This window comes from Sabethes cyaneus, chromosome 3 (assembly GCF_943734655.1).
Source record: "Sabethes cyaneus chromosome 3, idSabCyanKW18_F2, whole genome shotgun sequence".
In the NCBI taxonomy this organism is placed as follows: domain Eukaryota; kingdom Metazoa; phylum Arthropoda; class Insecta; order Diptera; family Culicidae; genus Sabethes; species Sabethes cyaneus.
The window spans coordinates 136,393,814-136,419,645 of NC_071355.1; the positions used below are offsets into that span (position 1 = coordinate 136,393,814).

General features: G+C 36.4%; 1 protein-coding gene across 1 annotated transcript; it reads left to right on the forward strand.

The window, feature by feature from the left end:
* Nucleotides 1–1,407: 1,407 nt before the first annotated feature.
* On the forward strand, nt 1,408–25,270 carry LOC128742244 (small subunit processome component 20 homolog). The gene is made up of 10 exons (XM_053838540.1): nt 1,408–1,502; nt 1,576–1,859; nt 1,918–3,023; nt 8,093–9,426; nt 18,608–19,739; nt 19,918–20,854; nt 21,544–23,130; nt 23,624–23,789; nt 23,850–24,743; nt 24,804–25,270. The coding sequence occupies exons 1-10, from the start codon at nt 1,458–1,460 to the stop codon at nt 25,230–25,232; spliced, it is 7,914 nt and encodes a 2,637-aa protein (XP_053694515.1). The 5' UTR covers nt 1,408–1,457; the 3' UTR covers nt 25,233–25,270.
* Nucleotides 25,271–25,832: the final 562 nt, after the last annotated feature.

The following is a 25,832-nucleotide window of genomic DNA, read 5'->3' on the forward strand; positions in this document are numbered from 1 at the left end:
AATTGTGTGTGACGCTTGATCGGTTTTTAATGTGAACGCATTCATACCACCGGGGTACAGATTAAAAATGTTCAGATTAAAGAAGGCCATACCAACGGGGGTACACGGTAACTGTGTTGTTTGTAAGTCTGTACGTAATAGAACAAAACAAATGTTATCTAAGCAAAGAATAAGAACATAAACATAGAAAACTTAGGCCCCGTACAGAGTAAACGCGACAGCGACGCGACACGACTTCGCTCTCATGTTGCCAAATGCACAGTCCTGCTTCGGGCGAAAAAGGGCTGCGCGTATAACTACAGCAAGAAATGTCGCGTCGCGTCGCGTGTCGCTTGCACTCTGGCGGTACCCTTACACGTGCTTACACTGTCAATAATACATGATTTACCTTTGCGCACCACTATATGAAGCTGAAAAACGAAATATTTTCTCGGGAAGCTAAATAAATTAGGATATAAATTCAGCGGGGTGCTATCCCTATCTTAACGAACGGTGTTTGACAGTCAACTTAACGAAGGGCGCTATTGCAGGAAAAGCGCCCGTCTGACAGGTAAATTTGCTGCCAACCTTGTCGAGATGGTGCTGAAATGTTGGCAACAAAAACATGGCACCCATCGCAAGCCCCTGTATAAATTAGCTACTTTCGTGCTTTTCTCAAAATCGATAAAATTCCATATGGGACAGTTATGCTTTTATGGGCAGTAAACTACTGAACGAAACTGAACAATTTATATGTCGTTGGATAGATAAAATGACCAGCAATTTTATAGAGGGGTGAGAGAGCAATATTAAGGAGGGCGTAAGAGCAAATTTGGCATGTTGGGGTTTCAGAAGGCAAAAATTTTTTCTATGGTGAATTGAGACCCCTCCTCTCTTTAGGTGGGGGGGCATAAAAATAATATACAAATTTCCTCATTACTCGAGAACTAATCAAGCAAAAAAACTAAAGTTTTTGGAGCGTCTTACTAGAATGCGAAACCTGGAAATCAAATAGAAAGAAAACTTATCGAATTTAATTCTGGCTTTAGTTTTCAAAAGGTCGTATAATGCATGTAAAAGGGTTGATTATGCGACCTTCTGAAAACTAAAGCCAGAATTCTTTAGAATGTGTGAAGAATCTACTGTGCTCGTTCTGTTTGACAGTTGGCTTATCCGCCCTTTTCAAATGTTGGTCGACAAATAAGTATTTTTCGGAAAAACCTGGCAACTCTGCATCTTTGGTAAAATTTATCAGATCGTTATTTTATTAAGATCGTTTATTGCTGTTGTTTACATTTCGTTTCACATGTGCATGTGTTTTATTTCATCCAGTAATATTAATAATTAATATAATTATTATATTGAAGTAATATTGAATATATTAGATGAAATTTTGATAGAAGTTTGCTGTTAAATTCAAACGCACTTTTTGCTTTTCATAGTTGTCATTTGTAACCTGTCTGATTTAATTTTGTATTATGAAAAATAGTATGCCGAAGTGCAAGTCGAAAAGCATGTTTCAGGTATGTTATCAACAACTTACAAAGGCTTTGCTCTTTCCTTTTTGCTTATATAAGGTTATGTATTGTTTTACAGTTTAAATCGTTAAGAGAACGAATTGCCGAGATAGATATACGTCGGTCCGCCTTATACTCTATTGGTCATGAGAATGAAGAATTAGAAAACGACCAGTCGCATTTCCATGAGGCGGTTCAAAAATGGCGTGTGCTCAACTTGACTGAGGATTTTCAGCAGTTTATAATGCCGATTCGCTCGATTGTTTCTTTGCCTCAACTGTTACATAAAAAGACTTTCGTTCTTGAACATTTGTTAATGTGTTTACAGAAGGCAAGCTGTCTTTCTATCCAAGCTCTGCTAGAGTATGCAATGTGTTCATACATATATATTTAACGGAATTACTAATTCACTGTTTTTCAGGATTTTAGTGGCCTTGGCTAAGGATTTAAGAGCTGAATTTTGCCCCTATTTTTTTCAATTTTTTGACAAGCTAATAGTTCTTCTTGATACTAGAGATTCTGAAATTTTGGAACACACGTTTCTGTGTTTAGCGGTTTTGCTAAAAACCCTACGTGGCTTTTTACGAAAAAAGCTGGATCAGATTTTTAAAAGATTGGTGCAAATGTTAGAAGAATCAAAGCCTTTGTATATAACAAATTTTGCGGCTGAATGCTTCGGATTTCTCGCACGTGATATTGCAAACAAAAAAGAACTTATATACATGATTTCAACAGCTGCTGGTAAAAACTCAAGCTTGTCATCTAGTTGCGGCAGATTTCTATTTGAAATTATGCGTGGAATCAACGGACAACTTCACAGCTGCGCCGAACAGTACTGGAGGCTTTTACTACTAGAAGTGATTAACGAGAAACCAAATAGGGAAAACGATTTTGATCCTCAGTATCTACATAATATTCTAATTCAAACAGTAACAGATATGCTACAATGCGTTGAACCTGATAACATGGAACCGTTTTGGAGAGTAATATATACAGCTTTAGACATCCATTTAGTAAATAATCCAATTTCAAATGAAATGGCTTTTCATTGTATTCTTCAATTGATTGGTTTAATAGCTGAATATCAGCATGGAAACTACTTACAAAATATCCCATGTTTAATTGGAAAACTGATCAAAACAATTGATGGAACAGAATCAGAAGCAATTCTGTCGACTATTTCCAAAATCGCAACTTTATTGATGTCGAGTAATCTATGCATGACCCAGCTGGAAGTTAGTCGTTTGACAAAAAATGTTATGACGCTTGGTACTCGCTCCAGGAATGTATTTGAAGAATTTGTCCTGAACGTGGTCGATAGTTCGATGTTTGAAATACTGGTGTTGCCGGATTATTTAAAATATTTGGAAAAAGGCGTCGATTTTCGCGGTTTGAAATTATTAATGAAAATTGTGCTACAAAAATCTCGTCCCTGTAAAAGTGGAATGGATCTAAATAATTGGAAAAGAATTCCGATTAAACTGAAATGTGATGAAGCAATTAGGAAAATTTTACAAGTAATTCTTGGTGAGTATTATTAAGTTTAATCTAATTTATTAATACTGGTCTTCGAAGGTATCCTACGGACAATTCTAGTATATACTACAGTCAACTTTCGTTAATTGCACTAAGCTCTTAGCCCATTTAGTAAAAGACTTTCGTTAATTGGGCTGAGATGTCAAAACCGAGGGATATATCGATTGTTTTTTGACTTATAGAATCAAAGTGGAACCTAATCTTTTCGTTTCGTCGTTCGAAATTTAGTTGTAGATTATTTAGCAAGTAAATAGTAGAATTTCATGCAACAATGTTAATATATATTGGCATTTTTAACTGTTTCACCGTGATGCTAAAAATAGGAAAGTCAAGTTCATAAGGGATCGGAAAACGATATGATGCAATTGTATTCCATTCAATTAATTTTAATATTTTCTATATAAATTATTTTCCACACTTGAATGAACTATATTCAAGAGCCCCTCGGAAGAAAAAATACGCTGTCAGAAATGACGTTTGACTTCGTTCTAGGTGGGCTATAGCCCAATTAACGGGAACCCGATTAAAACGTAGCCCACTTAAATATAGCCCAACGAACGAAAGTTGACTGTAATTCTAGATTTAAAAGTACTTCTAGTCACGTTATTAACAGAGTAGTCAGATGCAACATTAAATACACCTTAATACCCATCAATAGAATTGTACCGGCTAAATAACGTACGGTGTATTGAAAGCCCAAAATCCGCTTATAGGGTTTTCCTAGCTGGTACGTTGAGTCGAAGTTGTTCAATCAACATTATTTTGCAGGGGGTCGAAGATTTCAACATCTTCTTCTTCTTCAGCAGCATAGAGCATAGAGTCCGGCATCCTTACGACGTGTCCGGCCCACCGTAGCCTGCTATAACTTTCGCTAGATGTACGATAGGAGTCTCCCCAAGTAGTACCTGTAGCTCGTGATTCATACGCCTCCGCCATTCTCCGCTTTCAGTTTGTACTCCGCCAAATATCGTCCGCAGCACTTTCCGCTCGAACACGGCAAGGGCGCGTATGTCCTCCGTGAGCAGCGTCACGGCATCAAGTCCATAAAGAACTACCGGTCTAATAAGAGTTTTGTACATAGATAGCTTCGTACGGCGGCGTACGCTTCCTGATCGTAGCGTTTTACGAAGGGCAAAGTAGGCCCGATTTCCCGCTTGGATGCGCCGCTGGATCTTCTTACTAGTGTTGTCCTCGATCACCAGCGATCCCAAATACACGAACTCCTCTACCACTTCTAGTTCGTCGCCGTCAACGGTTACCGTCCGTGGGAGGTGCGCGTTTGTTTCCTTTGAGCCTCTTTTTTTCATGTATTTGGTCTTCGACGTATTTATTTTTAGCTCAATTCTCCTAGACTCCGCTTTCAGTCTGGCGTAAATTGCCTCCGCCGTCGCTGGTTATGATATCTAAGTCATCTGCAAAGTCTAGAAGTTGGCTACCATTGGTAAAAATTGTGCCTCGTTTCGATGCCCGTTCGTCGGATCACCCCTCAAGAGCGATGTTGAACAGCATGAAGGATAAACCGTCACCTTGTCTCAACTCTCGCCGCGTCTTGAAGGGACTCGAGAGTGTCCCAGAGATGCGTACGAAACACATCACTCGATCCAATGTAGCTCTGATCAGTCGCGTCAGTTTGTCCGGAAACGTTTCAATATTCTCCTATTTATCAAAGTGGGCAGGCGTATAATAGCGTACTGATACTGTATAATAAAGCGCCTATACAAGCGCTTCAGGTAGAAGACATCTTGGAACTGCAGCGTATTCCGTTCGTTATAGCCTAGTACAACTATAAGCTTTAGGGGTAATGATTGAACGTCGTGAACGAAACAAAGCTCGGCACGTCGGGATTGACCCGGAATCCAGTGCGGCGTGGAACAACCTAGACGGAATAAAACGTTGCTCTTGTAAAAACACGATTTTCAAATTTAGGTATCTTTTTCTCGAATACTAAACGAATTGCAACAAACTTTTTTTTTCTTTTGTTGGTAGAAGTTTGGAAGACAGTTTTATAATTTTAGAGCACTTAAAATAGAGAAAATATATCTTGTATCTGCTTGAGGACACCCTAATGTCCGAATATTTTTTCACCACTAGAAAGTGCTTTTTAAATGAAGAAACTTTTCTGAAACAACTATTACGCTATGTCTTAGGGTTTCGAAGCTATTACTCATGTTTCACTTTCTTAGAATCCCTCCCATTGTGCGACGTAATTTGTGAACAACCCCGCAATTACGTCGGCAAAATAGTGAAAGACAAATTAACAACACGTTTTTGGATTATCCCTTATGCACAAAAGCAGCAACAGCGATAATTAACGAACAGATTCTGACGTTACAACGGAGCTACGACTCTCTCTGTGTAAAGCAGAGCGTTGTAACGTCACGAAAAGTAAAAGCTGTTTAAAAATTAACTTCACTAATTATCGAATTTCTGAATATGGCAAGTTGTTCAGTATTTATCGCTTCCCAAGTAACAATTTGGGGTTTATTACACTCTTATGATGGAATTTAAGACCAAAATTGGTCATGAAGACCGCCATAAGAGTACAATAGACCTCACATTGTTGCTTGGGTTATCAAATCATAGAAGAAAGTCTTTAGATAAAATTTGAAAGAGAGCAGAATTTTTATGTTTTTTTAACAGAAGAACCAAAAGACGAATTTCTGGCGCGTTGTAACGTCACGCTACGTATTTGCTTTCCAAAAGAATCTAGGTAACGCAAATGCTATTAGTTTGTTCACTTGAAATTCTTGTTCACAGGAAATTTTATGCTCTTTCCAAATATATAATAATATTTGGGGGTTTCTCAACGATTTTCTCAGTTGAAACACAAATACTGTGCAAAGAAATGTCAAAACGTTGTAACATCACCGCGGAATGTGTCTCATGACATGATCGTTATCCATCCACTTCCTGTGGTCGGGTCATTACAACATTAGTATCGAAATAACCAAAAAGGTCTGCAGAATCAAAATCAGATAAAAAATTGTGGGGTTTCAAAAATGTCAGTCGTCTATGTCCGTGTAATCGCTGGGTATTGTGTTCACTAGCAAAAAAGCCTTGAGCTTAAACGTCTTTATGAGACTTTACCTTTGTTTATCGACAGACTTCACAGCCGGCTATTAGAACAATTTCAGGCAGGCTTGGTATGCTGTTTTCCAGGGTGGCAACTACCTGAAAAAAAAACCTGTAATTGTTAGGGAATTTGAAATGACCTTAAAAACCTTATTTATGAATAACCTTATAGGAATTATTGGGGAATTTCGAACAAAATCAGGGAATTTTTCAAAAAACAGTAATAACATATTCATTGAGTAGTCAAGTATAGGTACTTCGAAATCGATAAAGAAGTACGGCACACAACCAGTAGTCTGGGTCACCGATAATTAGTTCCGTGATTTGCAAATTTCAAATTGTGCCACTCGCGTTTCGTTCGGCATTAGTCGAGTCGAATCTTTTGCGGTATGTGACTTGAATCGCAGAACATTAAATTAAATGCGAGTGGCTGCGCAGTGAAATGTGGCTTTTCACGTAGCTCGCCGCTCAGAATAGCCAAAAACCTCATCAAAATCGTCTGTGAATCAAAGTTTTATATAAGAGTTACAATTCGAGTATCTCATTGGAATTTACAAATAATCGAGAAATTTTTTTGAAGGAATTCTTCTGGCCCATGGCAGTCCATGGCCACACTGATGAAGGTTACAAGTTGTAACCAAAATACTGGTAAAATCTGTGAAGATCTTATTAACTAGTAGAAGTAAAAGAATTCTTCCAAAAATTTGTCGTATTGTCGCCGATCCACAAGTAAATCCAAATGCTTGAGACAATCCGCTCCGATTATAAACGATTTGACATCGGGCAGCGATGAGGAATACTCATAAAAATGTTCGTCGCAGCCCGAAGTCGACTGTTATGCGCTTTGTACCGTTTGCGGCGAAAAATTGATGCGATGCTCTATAGGGCTAAGACGTGCTCTTGAAGTTGGGGGAACGACCGATATGTCAGCTCCGGTGTCGATATAAGGTATCTATTCGAGGATTTTAAATCATGCACTTATGTGAATTCGTTTGATATTCGTTGGCTGACCGTGGTAACCAATAGTCTTCTGGTTGGGTGCGCTGATGGTTTTGGTAGGTGAGATATTATTTTTGATAATAGTAGTTGATTTAATTCTCTTAGGATCGAGTGTAAGCCTCGACGCTCCTCCCATCGAAAAAAAATATCTTTGGTGTTCTGATTATCGCTTTTGATCTTCTTTTGATTGCTTCTAGCTAAGGTTCATTCACGTCTGTTGAATGAACAGTTGCGTGGGCGGTTTCTACGAGAGTCCGTTGGTTCTTTGGCGTTTGTGCTCTCTTTAACGAGCTGACCGCCATCGCTGTTATGCGCCATTCAGTTCACACATTGAATTTTTCGCGCTCGCGAAGTGACGAACCGTCAGAAAATTGCAAATTGAAGTTTATTCCAGTCTGCCATTTGAAGTCCCCAAGTCCCCCAGTCTATTGGAATGAATAGGATCGTAAAAACTAGCCCTGCAATTGTCCTGTATTCTAACAGCTATGTCGTATGAAAACAGAAGGTCAAGTTTCGATAACTGTAGCACCTAGGCTTTTTGTTTTAAGTAAATTATTATCGCGGCGGTCACGTCAGGGTTAATAGTTGTAGGAACTTGGGCCTATAGTTCGATAGACGTTCTTTCGAACGATGAAATGATTGTCTCGCTTGTTTGTATAAATCGAACTAAATTATATTTGCTTATCATTACATGATTGTTTATTGTTTACACGATCACGAGTATAAGTTGGTAGAAAGATATGTGTGCGTGTATCTTGAGTAAAACTTCTTCATTTTATATCACAAGTGTGGAGACTTTGCGACGCTGTGAGAGGTATGCCAAAAATATAACATTTGTGTAAAATAAAGGTTTGGTGATTTGGGAGCTACTTGTTTTAATTTTGTGAGAGCTTATTTTACTGACAAACAACCCTAATGAACCTATAAAGAAGATATCTGTGGCAATCGTAGAATAATTTAAATTAATGATGCCTTTTTGTATATTTCAGGAGGCCAACGAGCTGAAAATCAAGAAAACTTTTACGCCTGCATAACATTGCTTCCTCATTTAAAGGATTTTGATATAGATAACAAGATTTTGTATGCGTTGGAGAAGGAGGTGTATTCGACATTGGTTATAATTAACGCTAATCCGGAAAGCTGTTATATTTCAGCATTGAGTACTTTGATTGAAACCCTTGTTCACTTAAACTACCCGGACATTCAGTTGTTTTTGGAAACTGTTAAGCGTTTGCTGCCGGTTATTACAAGCAGCCGAAAAGAGTCTTTAATTAACATAGTCAATTTGTGTTTGGTTCATATAAGCCTTAAAAAGTCAGAAGTACTAGACGATGTGCTCTTCAAAGATGTGCATGCTCATTTATGTGAATTTTTGGCTTCAATACATCATTGCACCAGACTGCTAGTTACGCACACTTTCACGTTATTCAGCAAACTTACAACATTCGCCTTAGATGCTGATAGCGAGACATTATTCAGCCTACTACATAGTATTGAAAGTATTGAACCAGACATTCACAACTACAGAAAGCAAGTGATGTTGTTGAAAAAACTAGAATATGATTCAAATTTGTTCCAGACTATTAAGAACCCAGAGTTTCAAGTGGATGCTATGCGCACTGTTATATCGTTGCTTTCAATAAATTTTAATCTACTTTGGAAGCCAGCCAGTGAAGTTCTCCTAACATATGCTGAAGGCTTTAGTGTTAAAGACTTTTGGAGCGTTTACAAACAGCAACTAAACTGTACTTTGGAAGTTGCGAATAATAATGTGTTCTCAGATATTTGTCAGAAACAACACAGCAATTATGAAAATCAATCAATCAACGACCAGTACGAAAAGATTGATTATCTTAACTATCGAGTCCAGTTGTTAGATTGTTTGTCAAGATATAGCAGAATTTTCGAAGCCAAAAATCGGGATATTGTAGAATCATTCCTTCGTTTTCTGGAAGAGGAATATCGGCCTAAAAAATCTAGTGCGGGCGAAAAAAACGAGGATACACCCAAAGCTACACAAAAAATATTAATCGCTTATCTAAACATATTTTCCAATGTGAGAGATCCAAGAACGATTTTTAAAGCACGGCAATTATATGAGATATTCCTAGAGCTTTTATGCCATCGTAGTTCTGAAGTACAACGGTTAGCTCTAAGTTGTATATTTACTTATGATAACCCCGCTTTCATGCCATATAAGGAAAATCTCTATCGTTTAAACTGCAGTAAAAGCTTTAAGCAGGAAATAATCACTTTCTTCAAGCGGAGCATGGACGAAGAAAATGAACATAGATGCATAATACAGGACAATCACCGAAGTGAGGTAAGATGTAGCGTAAAACGCAAAATTAATTTCTAATTTGTCATTTATTGGGGGATACTAATGAAATCTTCTGGATTTAGTAGCTGCTGTTATCTAGTTTCTGAACAACATTGTTTAATTTAGCGCCGTCTGCCGGACGTCGAGTAATTCGGGGTCAAAATCGGGGTATTTTTATTGGAGGAAACTCCATAGAAAATGGGACCGTTATGCGAGTAGCGGCAGTACAGTTCCTAAACAAGCAAACATAGAAGTATACAATATTCAGCAAAGTTGTGTATTTTTACTATTTGTACAACTTTGTAAAACATGAAAAAGTCAGCCAACAACAACAAGAACAACAAAAAAAGCTAAAATAGAAAAGCTGATTTTAACGAATAATTAAGAAATAGGATTTTTCTATCTTCGCTAAAGAGATAGAATGTTACTGTTCTCAGCAAAATTTCTTGCAATACTATGCTTCAAAACGTCGCAGAAAACATCAATGTGTTATATTGAAAAAGAATAAAAATATTGTTTTTATTTCACTTTTAGGGGGATTAATCAAAAATTAAATTCGCCTAACGATAGAGCTTTTGATTTCAAGAAACTTTTCAAAAGTTCCACAAACCTGCTGGTATGGTAAACTGCGAAAAATGAAATTCGCTCTATACGCCATTACTGATTCACTATAACGTCTAATGATCAGAAAATTCGCCAAAATGCTCCACAGGCCGGGGGCCATCCAGATACCACGTGGACAGAAAAATACCAATTTTCAACCCCCCGTCCCCCTCCAAGCGTGGACAAGCGTGGACATTGGCTCAACTCCCACCCCCCTCTCCTGTTTGTCCACGTGGACATTTTTTTGCTTATGTCAAATTTAACAAAACTGAAATGCATTTTTTTTTTGTGTGTGGATATTATCACTACGACCAGCATTTTGATCTATTGTGATGTTATCCGGGTGTTGTTCCGCACTTCGTTGTTATTGCAGTATCGCTATAGAGTGAGCGAACTGCTTATTATCCGTGCTTAAAGTGTCGGTGTGTTTTCACCCCGTTTTCCCTCTTTTTTTTTTTTTTTTTTTTTTTTTTTTTTTTTTTTTATTCAGTACCTTCCTCTATGATGGCCCCGACCTTCCTTGGTCCTTGCCTCCACCCCATACGCATCTTTGGAGTGGGAGGGACGGTTTATCTCTTGGATATTTGAAACTGATTTCTTCACATTTTCCACATTTTTATTTATCTAATCAGTGTGACTTGTTGCATCACTCTCCCGCGTATGTCCATTATAGTATTATTACTTCTTTTGACTTTTCTAATTGGCTAAAGACTGCCGATAATATTTTGCATGTCTTGCCTTTGCAAGCAACATAGCAACAACTCTCGTGTCTAAGCAATTCTACCTTAGTAGACTTCAGACTACACGAATCAAGTCGAATTCAGCATCACATATTCATATGCAAGTGTTGTCTTTAATTTAAAACTGACTTTTAACTGCCACAATTGCCATTCGTTTAAACTGCGTCATATTTCTTGCAGACTTCACGTCCAACGGTAAACTGTTGTATATTTGAAGACCTTTATAAAAAAGCGATCTCTGAGTCGTATGTTTCAAAAATCGAGGCAATCTGAAATCAGAAGCTCCTCTAGTATTGTGTCTATGTACATCTCTGCCAAACTGAACTTCATCTGTAAGATACTCAGGTAATATCCCCAGTTTCATTTTTTGTATGAATATTACGCTATTGTAAATTATTCTTTGTTTCACTGACATCCATTGGAGCATATCCAACATAAGAGATGTTGGTGTCAGTCGTTCACATCTAAGTAATATTCTCATAATCTTATTTTGCAACCGTTGAAGCCTTTGCACCTGCGCATCTGACGCCAACAATAGCACCGTTGCGCAATAATCAAAATGGGGTAATATAACTGATTTTACATATGTAAGCTTGGACCAAAACGTTAAATATCTGTTTATTCTACACAATACTCCATATTTTATAGCTATCTTTTTAATTACGTAATCTACGTGTTCTGAAAAATTAAGCTTTTCGTCTACCTGCAATCCGAGATACTTGGTAACCTTCACTCTCTCAATTACGTCTCCATCTACTCTGAGTTCCACATTATCAGCATATTTCCTATTTCCTATTATCATCCATTTAGTTTTCGATAAGTTTAAACTCAGTTTTTTCAGTTTCAAATACTCAGCAATTTGTTTCAGGTCCATTTCAGCTTCTTGGATCGCTGTTTCCAAGCAGTCACTAGTCCAATAGATTGTGGCATCATCAGCAAATAGTTTTAACTTTCCACTTCCGCCCAAGCAGCGTTTCAAGTCATTGATGTAAAGAATAAAGAGTAGCGGTCCTAAGACACTTCCCTGTGGTACTCCTAAGTCATTCTCACGCGAATTGGAAACAGTGTTGCCGTATTTAGTCCTTTGACATCTATTAGAGAGATAACTATTGAACCAATTCCATACAGTTTCACGAATTCCTATATTATACAAAACATCAAGCAGTTGCGATCTAACAACTGTTTCAAATGCCCTTTTGAAATCCAGAAAAACTGCCACAGTATATTTACCCTTTTCAATATTCGACTTCCAATTATGTAGTATCAAGTTTATGGCTGTCTCTGTGGAATGATTTTTTCTAAATCCTGACTGCTCTGGTATAATAATATCTTGTGAATTTATAAAAGCCATTAATTGTCCTTTGACAACGATTTCAAGAGTTTTTTCTTGGAGCTCTAGCATATTAATAGGCCTGTACTCTGTTGCATTCTTTGTGTTACTAATTTTCGGAATTGGAATTATGGTTGATTCTTTCCATGATCTTGGGACCAAACCCTCTGCTAAACTTGTGTTTATAATTTTCAATAACATGTCTTTTGTTTCCAGAAATGCATCCTTAAATACTCTAGTGGACACATTGTCAATTCCTGCCGTTTGCTTCAGCTCTTTAACAATGTTACATAACTGTGTCATTGAGATAAATTCAAATCTAGACATGCACCGGTTATACGTTGTCTGTGATGTAGTTGCGCTAATATTTGAGTTTGGAATACTATTTTGTATCTGGCATATACTCTCAATGAAATAATCATTAAATTTTTTGGCCACCGTTTGCTCATCCGATTCCTCTATCCCTTCGAATATTATTGTACTAGTAGATACAGTTTTAGGATTTGTGAGTCTTTTTATAGTTTTCCACATTCTTTTGCCATCGTGCTTATTTCTCTCTAATTCCTCTTGAATAGATTTATTTTTCGCACCTCGAATTGCTTTAGAGTAGTTATTCCTGGCTAAAATATACTTATTCCAATTATCTTGTGTCTTTTGTCTTCTATGTTCTCTATTCAATTGAACACACTCTCGCTTCATCTGTGCTAATTCACTAGTGTACCATCCATTACACCGATTTGTATTTAGGATCTTATCATCTATTAATTTAGCTACATTGTTTTTAAGCATTAGATCATAGTTCATGACACAGTTTTCAAAGTTTTCATGTATACTGCAACTCAAGGACTGATCTATACCAACAAAGTTTTCACTATCTAGCCTGTCTCGCCTTTGCAAGCAACAGGAAGAAGTTTGTACGTCAAGTCGACACTGCCTTAGCAGACTACATAGGTCACCTTGGTTGTATCTTCTCCAGCATTTTACTTTCAAGAATTCATCGTCTAATGCTAATGTATTGTCGATAGTAATACATATCGTTTCATGGTCAGTAACTCGCAAGTTTGCCTCAATAAAAGCTTCACAATTTACATGATTAACGAAAACTAAATCTATTCTTGTGCTGCTTTGCGGTGTAACACGTGTATCTTCATTCACAATTTGTCTAAGTCCATATACCTCCATCACTCGTCTTAATTCTTTACTATCGTTATTCGCATTGTAATCGATGTTAAAATCACCACATATTATGCTATCAATAGTATCATCAAGTGCTTCCATTAACCATTCATCTTCGAGTTTTCTTAGAAAGGCAACATCACTGGCATTGGGAGAGTGGTATACACCTCCAACAAGGACATATTTGTTACCAATCTTTACTTTCAAACCTAGAAACCAGTTTTCGTTGTCTGTTACATTCGATACTACTATTATGCTTAATTTATGCTTCACGAATATTGTTACGCCACCCGTATGTCTGGAGTGTGACAAACAATTAAACATGGAGTACCCTTCTATTGAGAATGTTGCGGCATATACTTCATCAGTCAAATGAGTCTCAGTTAACACCAAAATAGATGGCTTACTCTCATTTACAGCAACACAGATTTCATCAAAGTTTGAAGTCAATCCGGCAGAATTGAGATACGTAATCAAAAACTTTTTTTGCTATTTTGTGTAATCAATAAATCGTTTTGCTTTACTTTGTCTCCTTTTGAACATTTCACACTCGTAGCTCCATGCGGGATGGCAAATGTCCAACTGGTTATCGGAGTCTAAATTCATTTTTTTGTTAAATTTGTCGCAATTGATACATTTTTCTAAATTGCCTTTACATTCTTTTAAGTCATGATTTTCGGCGCATCTGGGACAGCAAACATTCTCTTTACATTCTGCTATTTTGTGGCCATAATTCCAGCACTTGTAACAACGCAGTACACTAATTTCTTCGAACACTTTACATCTATCCCATCCCACATTTACTTTCTTTTTATTCATAATAGACTCAAACGTAACAGCATCTACCTCCAATATTGATACCGTAGTACTGTTCTTCCATTTATCATTATTGAACGTCTTTATTATTTTAATGTCTGCTTTGTCATGTAAGTCGTTTTGTTTGATGAGACTATTAATAAATTTACTACCATCAATATCGTCCTTCTCTTTTTCATATCCCACAATACGAATTCTCGGTTTACTTGGCTCTTTAATTTCTATTTTATATTTATCACCTAGCACTTTTTGCGCATTCGTTTTTAATTCAACAGACTTTTTCTTTGTGACGCATTTAACAAATGCTTCCCCTGTAGATTCAGAATAGCGAACCGATTTTACTCCAGATGTAACCGCGTTTAATGAATGCCGAATATCATTTTTCGTAATATCAACCGCTTGACCAGCTATCGGTCTAAAACAAATCGTTTCAGCTATTTTGTTGTTATTATTAACGTTTTGCTCATCAGAAGCTATACCAGACATAAACTGGTTTGCTTCCTGGGAATTATTCGCTATTCTTCTACGTTTTCCACTCCTAATAAGTCCCCCATTTTCTTCATAAACGCGTTTATTCATATTTGGCGTTTGATCCCTAATTATTTTATCCCCTGTTCCAGAACGAACAACTTGCGACCAACTACTTTGCACAAGTGGCGTATTATTTGAATCAGAATAAAGTTTATCTGTTATGCTTGAAATTTCTCGTTGTACAATATCCGATACTTTATTTTCGATTGCTGTCATAAATTTTTTGGTCATCACTGTAATTTCATCACATACAATCTGCTTCCACGCATCTTTCATCTGTGATATGCACGCATCACTTATACGTATACCAGTCACACTCTCATTCGTATCATTATCGCTCGCATGGGATACTTTGCTCTGTTTGCTTTCCCGCAAACATTTTCGGCAGTTAAAACATACATACAGCAGTACGCTGTTCTCACTCATGGCATGAATGCCGGTTTTAGTTAAACCTGCACAGGAGACATGCCAATTTCTTCCGCATTCTCCCGCGCAGTTCACATACTCAGTTCCTCTCGCAATTTTCTGCTCACACTCTACACACTCATACATTTTGGTCGCTTTGGCTTAGGTACGCGAACGCGACCCAGCACGACATAAAGAATATAGAATAAAGCACAAATTTACTATTTATTTTTAATCTTATGGCACATATATAACATATATTTAATTTTATACTTAGCTCAAACGATAGCAGGGATGATAATCTATCTAATGAAACTTCACTTCTTTTCCATACAATAATTTCACTAATAAAAATTTGATGGAGAACTTTGATAATTAATGATCACATCCACTCACACCGTACACTATTACACTATACGCTTTTTACTACTTTTCAACCAACTTAGCGCTAGAGCCAGGAAGTGCGGAGACTAGTTATAATTTGTCCTTGGACAAGAGGCTTCATTCGCACCTCGAGCAAGTATCATTCTTATAACCAGTCCCGGCTAAAGGCTTCATGGTCGGTAAAGCAGAGTTCAGCACAGAGTGAGGGTGTGTATGTGTGTATGTATGTGTTCCTTACTACCTATGCATTACCAATCTCCTTCCTAGAACCAGAATGGGGAACAAGCTATAATTTGCCCTTGAACAAGAGGCTTCATTCGCACCTCAAGCAAGTACCACTCTTATAACTTGCCCTGGCAAGAGGCTTTCATTATTAGTAAATGCAGAATGCAGCAGGAAGGATGTGGAGGGGCCTGAGAATAAACCCATGAGAATAAACTGAAATGCATTCTGCTAAATTTTATTTTCAACTTGATTTATGCAGTATTTATAGAAAAAGCTTACGTGAATGGAAGCTCCAGTCTAAAGGCCCCGACACAATGCATACGGATTTTCAGTCGTTGCGGAAATTTGAGTTTTTCCATGGATTTTCCGTCAATTTTCCGCAGCGTATTATATTCCGTATGCAAGGTGTTCGAACCTTAATTCTTGTGATCTTGTCTACTGTAAATTATTATCGACTGCAATAAAGTCCGTTTCAGCTTGACTTTCGCTTGACGATTCATCTCTGTCCAGAGTATCTTTGTCTAACCAAAGCACCTCAGTTTGGCCGTCTACTTCAATACAACACAAGACCTTTCCGATGCGATGTGATTTATAAAATTTTCTGCGGCGAAACCTTTTGGAAATACGTTGCCCATGGATCCCCTTGCATTTGATTTTGAGACAAATTACAATCCACATTTGGTGCAAGCGCGACCTAAATGATAAATAAGTCCCGTGACTGGTAAATATTCGTGGATTCTTTTGTTACCTTTATCATTTTCAAAAGAGGGCAAGGATTGTAAAACAATAATAATATCTTTATTACGGCATTACATCAAATGTCAGGTTCGACAATCAACAGCTATGTGTACTAACGCAGGCTTAATCTTTTCGATAAGATTTATACCAGATATGTGCCCTCGTAATGATCGGTTCATGTGTTTAGGTCAACATATGCCTCAGAAGATAAATCTTTATTTGAGCTAATGCTAATACATATGTAGAATCAATTCAACATTGCTCTTTCTAATTTCTATTTTTTGTAGGAAAAAAAAAACTTGTCCACGTGGACATTTTCCATACCCCCTCCCCCCCTTCCGTGGACAAGCGTGGACATTTTCAGATCCCCCACCCCCCTCTAAGCTGTCCACGTGGTATATGGATGGTCCCCCGGTACTTTCTTTGAATCATTCCATAACATGATTAGCTTTGGGTGCAGTTTTTATATGAAAACCTTGCGCCCCTTGGTTATTCAATTCATTTTGAATTCAATATCTTTTGCATCACATCTAATCTTGTTTATTTACTATTCAATTGTTGTTGTTTTTCTAGCTTAAATGTAGCACTGGTCATGTTTTTTTCAAATTATTAACATATATTACATAAACCCTGTAGTCACCTAGTCGCTTGTATTGAATAAGTTTGTTATCGGCCCGTATGCAAGAGAAACAAAGCTTTTTTCCTTATTTGGACTCCGCTTTGGTCTGTCCCCGTATGTCGATTGCGTTTTGTCAAAACAAGACTATTTCTTAAAAGATTTATATCTTAGCCTACTGGACAATGAACAAATGAAATAAAATGAAAGAAACATATACCGTCAAACGGGGTAACTTGCAACAGTTCTCAACTATGAGTGCAAGTGAAAACTTATCTGTAGTAAATTTGAGGACATTTAATTTATGCAAAGTTATTAGGTCTACCATAGCACAATTTCACATATTGAGAAAAAATATGCGATCAATGTTGGCTATTGTAGAATTTTTTAACTAATTTGTTACTAGTAACCCCTTAAACGGGGTAACTTGCAACAAGCAATATTTTTTGGAAATTGAACGAATTAAAAGATTTGTATGAGTTTTTTTTGACTTGAATATGCAAATGATAATTTGACTTGCGATTTTTAATGCTTTTGCCATGAATATACGCATAAATGCACTATGTCACGTGGGTGAAAAAAAAATTATGAGCCCGTTACGGGAAATTACAGAAATAACTTTTTATATTATTCATGCAGTTGATATTCCTTGTCTGGATCCGATAGAGCTGCCTTTTTAAGGACCATTCACATATTACGTAACCCACTTAGGGCAGTGGGAGTTGTGTAACAACGCATTACACGTCGTATATTCATTACGCAAAATCGCGTCATGAAGTGGAGCGGGAGAGTTAAAAATCATCGATATCTCGGTTACGTAATATATGTATGTTCATTGCGTTACGAGTGATCGTAATTAGACACTGTCATATTGCTGGTCGATTTTCTCAGTGAGGTTATTTTCGTTTTGGCCTCTTCTATGGCCATTTTCAGTATATCTAGAGAAAAACTGGCATATTTCCGATTTACCGAAAGTATCTTACACTCTTCAGGTGTGCTTTAGTATTGTTTGATGCAAAATTATATGATAACGTGCCTCTTGAAGGTAACGGAAGACTGCTTTTTACATCTACCAGCTGTTGCAAGTTACCCCGTTTAAGTACTTGTTTTACGAATAACGTGGTAACAAGTAAAATAAACAAAACTAGTCATCATAAATCAATTATTTTCTTTCCTTATTGTTCATTTTACTATAAAAAATGTATATTAGGCTTCTTTTATTTGCCTGTGCCTGTGGGCGACACAAACGTTTTACTGACGAAAATAAGACGATGAATTTGACACCATCTTGTGGGATTTTTTAAAAATTACCAAAACAGCTGAAAACCAACATAACAGAGTCTATGGCTTCTTTGAAGTGTTAACAACAAGATTCAGTGACTGATATAGATTAAAAATTGCAGTAATAGATCAAAAAGTACAGTAAATTGGATCGATATAGCGTTGTTGCATGTTACCCCGCTGTTGCAAGTTACCCCGTTTGACGGTACGCCTAGTTTGATATAGAATCGTCAAGGCGTTCCGGAGTTATGACGGCGTATACATATGAACATGCATTGACTATTATATATTATATTTATATTATCTTCAATTTTTTTAAATAACGATTTTTTATTACAGGTTATACCTTTGGTTATGAAAATATTACATACTAAAATGATTGATAGGACGACTCCGGCGGAACTGAAAATGTTGATTGTAAGGTTCTTAGGAAATTTTAAAGAAGAAGAGATTAAGTTATTTATCAACATGTCATTCGATTGTTTCGAAAAACTTTTAAAGACCCATCCTATGGAAACGTATATATTTATCAAATCTGAAGATCAACGTCCCGAAGATCTAACTATCCATCGTCTACAAGCATTGATATCTTTGCTTGAAAATATTTTTGAGGAAGTGGCTGCTTTAAAGAACGAAAACTTTATACAATATTTACTGCACGTGAAATTTTGCATGGATGCAATTTTTCTACAGATGGATCACTCGCTAGTAAAGCATCTCAAATCGCAAGCAACGCTGAATTTGGTAAATTTTTTTAGTCATTACAATAACTATGAATGGTCCGCAGAAGAAATCGAAGCTGTTTTCTTGATTTATGTGTGGCCGAATCTAAATAAACTGGACAGTGATTCGATCCATTCTCCAACACCCCTTCTAAAACTGTTTTCGGCTTGGAGCACAAATTTACGATATTTTCCTCTACTTGTAAAACATGGACAAACTTCACCACTTGATATAAGCTGCACGCCTCTTGAAAAAATAATAAATCTATTGACAAACGGAAAGGCCAGTGATGCCGTTTGTCAAGAAATCTGCAGATTGATCATTAGCATGTTATCCATGGAATCAACAGACAACGGAAATGGTTACGTCTTACCGATGCAAAACATGCTTATTTCTGATAAGTACGATGTAAATGAAAAGCAAAATGTAGGCTGTTTACTGCTATCCGCTTATTTTATTGAAATTTTGAATTATATTCAAAAAGTTATGAAAGAAAACAGATCTATTTCGAAAGACCTCCTAAACATACTATCTTATGTTTCTGAATATGCCAAAGAAAGCATTTTATGCGATACATTAGCAGACATGTTGTTTCCTATGATAACCAGAAAATGTTCCCTACAGAAAGTTGATTCCGAATTAATACGGGAGCTGATTCAAGTTCTAAATAAGTTGCTGCAATTTGTCTCGCACGTAGAGAAATATAAGCGACAAATTGGATTGTTGTTGGAGCGGGTTAATGATTTAGGTAAGTTTCTTAAGTGTAACGTCATGTCAAAATGAAATCAACTAATTGGATATTTAATACTGCATAAATATCCATTTAATTGATTGGATTTTTCGCTTGAAGTCAAATTTCTTGTTTTGTTTTGTCAATAATACATTGAACTAATGAGTTAAATTACCTTTCGTAATTTATATTTTAGATGCTCGTAAAGTTGTACTTCAAATAATTGATTTGCTAGTTCGTAAATGCGATGATGCAGAACTCGTTCGGTACACATTCATACTCCATGATTTAAATGCAATGGATAAACGTTGGTTGGACCAACCAGATTTTAGTCGTCGGTTGAATGCTTTCCGTAAAATGAATGAACTAGCAAAGGAGGAAACTGTGATTAATGTGGAAGCAGTTATTTGGATCGTGCATCAATGCTTCTATTACCTTAAAATAGATCATGATTTGGCAATTCGCGATAATGCAAACCAGTTTTTACGAACAATTGCTATCCATTGCATTAAAACACAACATTCGGCTAAAAGGGATAGCGTGCAATATTTAATTGAGCGTGTGATTCTACCGGCTTTGATTAGGGGAGTAAAAGATAAAAATGAAACTGTTAGATACGAAAGCATTCAATTACTAGGCGAATTAAGCCGTCAGTGCGCCGATTATCATTACGTTTTTGCCGATTTGCATCCTTTTACAAATGAAATAGACCGTGAAATAGATTTTTTTGATAATATAACTCATTTACAATCCCACCGTCACCGTCGTGCTTTGAAACGATTCCACAAAATTATGAAGAGTTTAGACAAAACTCCGTCTACCCGTACTTTAGTTGATTTCGCACTTCCTATAGTGTCGACCTATTTATGTAATGAATCGTACAAGAAGAAAGCAAAACTCACTGAAGCAGCTGGAAAATGTGTAGCTTTGATAGGTCGAATGCTACCTTGGCCAAGCTATAAAATGCTGCTTAAGCAATATCTCAACAGGATGAAACATAGCATTGACTATCAAAAACAACTTATAAAAATAGTTGTAGGACTGCTGGATAACTTCCGTTATGACGTGTTTACAGCGAAAGTAAATTGTAAATCCACGCAATTATTTCTTAATAATACTATTGTTGAAGAAAGGTAAGTTTAGCCAAAATGAATATTTATGATTAAATATGGGTCATTCCTCGCGACGAAGAAGCTCAAACATTACGGATTTAAATAAAATTTTCCCAGCTTGTTCATTTTAGACCAGATAGTAAAACTCCTCAATCTGGTGTCAGCTGAATCTCCCCCCAAAAAAAGGAGAAAAGATGCTTGAAAATTTTGTCTAGTTTTTCTTTTTTCTCTGGCTGTGCTTCGTTCACAAAACTCAGGAGTTATAAAAGTTTTTACCAAGCTACTACTAACAAAACAAAAAAAGTCTATTCCAATACATTGTGTAGTTTCTGAAAAAGGTACATATAGTTTGAAAATCGTGTTTTTACAGGAGCGGCCTTTAATTTCGTCCAGGTTGTTCCACGCCGCACTGGAATGCTTATATGTATAATCGTTTTTCGGCCACTTCCCTTGGTCAAATTAGCATCGAAATAAGCGAAAAAGACGGCAGAATTAAAATCTTTAATAGAAAAATTATGATTTTTTCAAATTTTTTAGTCTAAAGAATAATAATATTTCGAGTTGACTGTGACGGACATATTAAAATAGAAAGCACAAGTATTATCATTATGGACATAATTTATATTTTGATATGAAAAAATAGTGTGCTGAATGTTCACTAACAGTAATGGTTTTGAGAAAATAATAATTGATATTTCTTTTTCTTTCAGCGCAAAAAAATTAGATAATGATGAAAACGGTGAAGATAAAGAAAATTACGACGAAGAAAATCAGTTCTCAAATGCACCACTTTTAAAGGAGGATAAAGAAGTATCCATAATAGATGATATTTTGAAAGGACTGATACCGGATCTATTTTCCGCTATACACTACAAAGAAATGTCAGATACTATTAAATTAAACGAACGGAAAGAACGGTACGCACGAGAAAAAAGGGATATGCTCAAAATTCCCCTTGCAATCGCCATTGTCAAACTTTTTCAAAAATTGCCAGATTGCGTACTGGAACAAGAGCTACCAAAATTATTCATTAGAGTAATTAATTTTTTGAAATCGAACCTTAAACAAGTACGTAGTACTGCACGTGAAACATTAAAGAGTATGCTAGTTGCTGTTGGACCCGAATATCTGAAAGCTATTCTAGATGATCTATCTGCGATTCTGAAACGTGGATTTCAAGTTCAAGTACTAACATCCGTAGTCTATACTCTACTGGATGCCGTAAAAGACCGGTTGAGTGCGCCAATCATTGACGACATTATGCAACTTGTATTAAATATGTGCATAAATGATATTTTCGGACTGTCGTCTGATGGAAAAGATGTAAATGTTTTTTCCGGTAAAACTTCGGAACGAAAGTCCAGTAAGAAGAGCTTTTTAATCTTATACATAATGGCTAATAAGATGAGCGAAAAATCTACGTTGGACTTGATTATCCCGTTTAAGCAAGTTATTAGCAAAACAAACTCGAGAAAAACCATCGTAAAGGCACAAGAAGTGTTAAGCAAAATAGCTGATGGTATTTGCTGTAATTCCAACATAACTGTCGAGTCGTTACTGACGTTGGTCTATGGAATAACTAGTGAAAACATTCCATATCTTGTATGTGATAAACGAAAGATTACACTTTCAGAAAGGCAAATGGAAAATAGGAAACGTGAAATCCAAGATATTCATTTGATTCCTGTAGAACCAAGACGAAAAAGCGCAACGTTTCAAAATGTATCTGCAAGCGCAACAAATGCAAATACTCACATTCTCGTTGAAATGGGTTTGGAGATATTGGACACACTTCTAAGAAGGAGTCAAATTTCATTGACAGAATATGACGAGTTTCTGGTGCCACTAATACCTTTTCTCGTTGATTCTATGAATAGTAACCACATTAAAATTATCACGCTTTCAGTAAAATGCATCGCTTCAATTTGGTCGATTAAAACTGAAATTCCTTGCGTTGTGAACTCTGTAGCGATAGTCGTGGATAATCTGCTTAAACTTTTACAAAAATATGCTGCTTCAGGGATAGCACGCACAGATGAAAATTTCCATTTGATAAAAAATTGTTTTAAAGCAATTGTTACATTAATGAAATTTGTGAAGTATTTTACAATAAGCACTGCACAATTAAAACTGCTATTACTTTATGTTGAGCAAGATCTCATGCATCCAGACCGACAACATATGGCTCTGATATTATTACGCTCTATCGTAGGAAGGAAATTAGCGTGCGAAGAAATGGTTTCGATTATAAAGAAGATTGCGGATCTTAGCATTATGAATGACAACGATAAATTCAGGTAAATATCATTACTTTTTTCTAATTTGCATTTAAGTCTAAAAAATAGGTTATTTTGTTTGTTAAGTATTTTACATACTTTGAAGTAATTAGACCAGACACGCTGCATGAAATTTAAACAAATCGGAAGAAATTTAAGCTAAATAAACTGCTTTTAAAATTTCAAGTTCAGCGAAATTATTCTAAACCTCGTAAGAAATATTTTCTTTGTTGAAATACATACTGTACTGAGAAGAACAGTCAAATAACATTTGTACCTGATTTACCCAATTTATTTCATGATACACAATCATAATCTATGTTTAGGTACTAGATTAAGAACACATACTTATTCTATGATACAGCATATATCAAACAAAACGAGGATACCGATTGACACTATTCTATCTTATATTGCTCTAACGTAATTTCACGTTTGTTCAAAATATCCTACAAAACGTACAAAAGCTTCCTGCAATTTAATATTTACTTTCATTTATTTATTTCATTTTCAGGGAAGAGTGTCGACGTGTGGTGCTCGACTATTTGATAGGCTACCCGCTAGGATCCAACGTGGAACACACAGTTAATTTCTACGTTAGCCAGTTGGAATATGAAATGCTTTCCGGTCGCGAATCTGCAGTTCTCATGCTTCAAGCAATGTTTAAATCATTTCCAATGGTTTGTCATTTCAATTATTAGTCAATGAATACGAATACTAATTCTATTTACTTTTCCCAGGAACTGCTTAGCAAAAAAGGAAACTATTTGTTTTACGCACTCGGCATTCGTCTAATCAATGAAAAATCTGCCGATTGTAAAATTTTAGTGGCAACGAGCCTAGAAACTTTACTGTCAATATTAACTAAAAAGCAACGTGACAATATAGCAAATTTAGTACTAGTTATGCTAAGCGAAACAAAACTTAGTGAACGAGAGCTCGCAGCGCAGTTCCTTATACGCATGATAAATGTCGAAAAAGAAGCTTTCATGCTACGAGCTAAAACAGTACTACCAGCGTTACTTAATTCTATGGTAGCTTTGAAATCAGAAAGTGCTGGTAAATTTGTCCTATTAAAGCAAATTGAAATTCAAGATTATGGCGAGGAGTTTCAAGATTTGAAAGATCACTCATTGTACCAAATCTTAAATGTTTTTAGTAAGTTATTTGAAGTGTGCCCACAAGTTATTTATGATGAAAATTATGCCAATACGATGGACGAACTAGCGTATAGTCTCCAATCGTTGCTCAGTTATGGCCACCAGTGGATTCGATATGCTTCACTACAGTTAATAGGCGCTTTTCTTGCCAGCATAGATACAACAAAAGTCCAAGCGATTTTGAAAGGCGAGCAGTGTTCATTTAAACATCGATTTATTTACAATAATCCGACGAAAGCAATCCGTTCTCTTGTTTTGGATATGTGCAGTCAACTTAACCCTGGACAAACAGATGAAGAAACAGCAAGTCTCATTGTTAAAAATTTTGTGATACTCTGTTATATTCTGGCAGACATGCCGTTTGAATCTAGCAATGATGAAAAGAGCAAAGATATCAATTTGAATTGGATAATGCGAAGGGTTCGATATGTCATACAAAGCGAAGTATCCAAAACTCCAAAATCTATTGTACTAGTAAGTTTTGAAGCATGAATTTATTTACATTTAATTCCATTTTTTATTGTTTTTTTACAGCGAAACAACATGTTTAATCTATTTGATTCAGTAATTGATTTGACGAACTCCAACACCATGCGTTTAGTGGCCCCCTCGATGATGTCGCCAATGCTACGGGAGTTAAATGATAAAGATCATCTTAACGAAGAGTTAAAAACAAAAATCACAGCGCTAATGCGCAAAATTAGGACGAAAATCGGCCTAGAAAACTACGATGTGATTTGTCTTAATATAAAAGCAAAAATAGAAGGAAAGCGTCGAGCTCGACATCTATCTAAAGCTGTAGAAAAGATTAACAATCCTGTACAGGCAACAAAAAGGAAACAAGCTATGAAAGACAGAAAGAAGTTAGCAAAGAAACGTAAACTTGATACACAACAAGTGATCAATCGAGCTACGAAAAAACCACATAAAATCCGACGACTTGAAGATTTGTTTCAAAATTAATTTAACTCACCAACTCAATTTAATTCACCGTTGAAATAAAGAGCTGAACAGTTTTTATTTATTGTTTGAAATATTTCATCCAGAAACCAAACCTGCACGACTTTCAGTCGGAAGCGACGGCCACTGCAGCGTGGCAGCCTCCCCCCAGCAGAAATCACCTCTGTCTAGGTTTATTTGTTTTCCTAGGTCTACTGACTTCTATTACTTTCCTTCAGTTGGGTCCGAACGAGCGATAGTGAGTAAGGAGGGTATTACACCCGCAAAACATTACATTTCGCGTTATGGTCAACCGAAAATTTATTTTCGGCGAAATGTTATACAATCATTGCGAACATTTTAATGCTATCTGCTTTATTTATCTGGCGTAGCAATGGGGAAAGTTGTTTTCTGCTTTAGTGTGAGGAAAAATCAGACGGGTTGTGTTCAAGAAACGACCGCATAGGTGACGCAGGACTACGTAAGCCTGTATGTAACATTTGTATGTATGTATGTAACATTTATCAAACTAGTAAAATTGTATATGTTAAATCCTCAATATATTTCAGAGGTATTTTTAGGTCCGTTTGGCAACAATTGAACAAAATCAAGCAGACACGAATG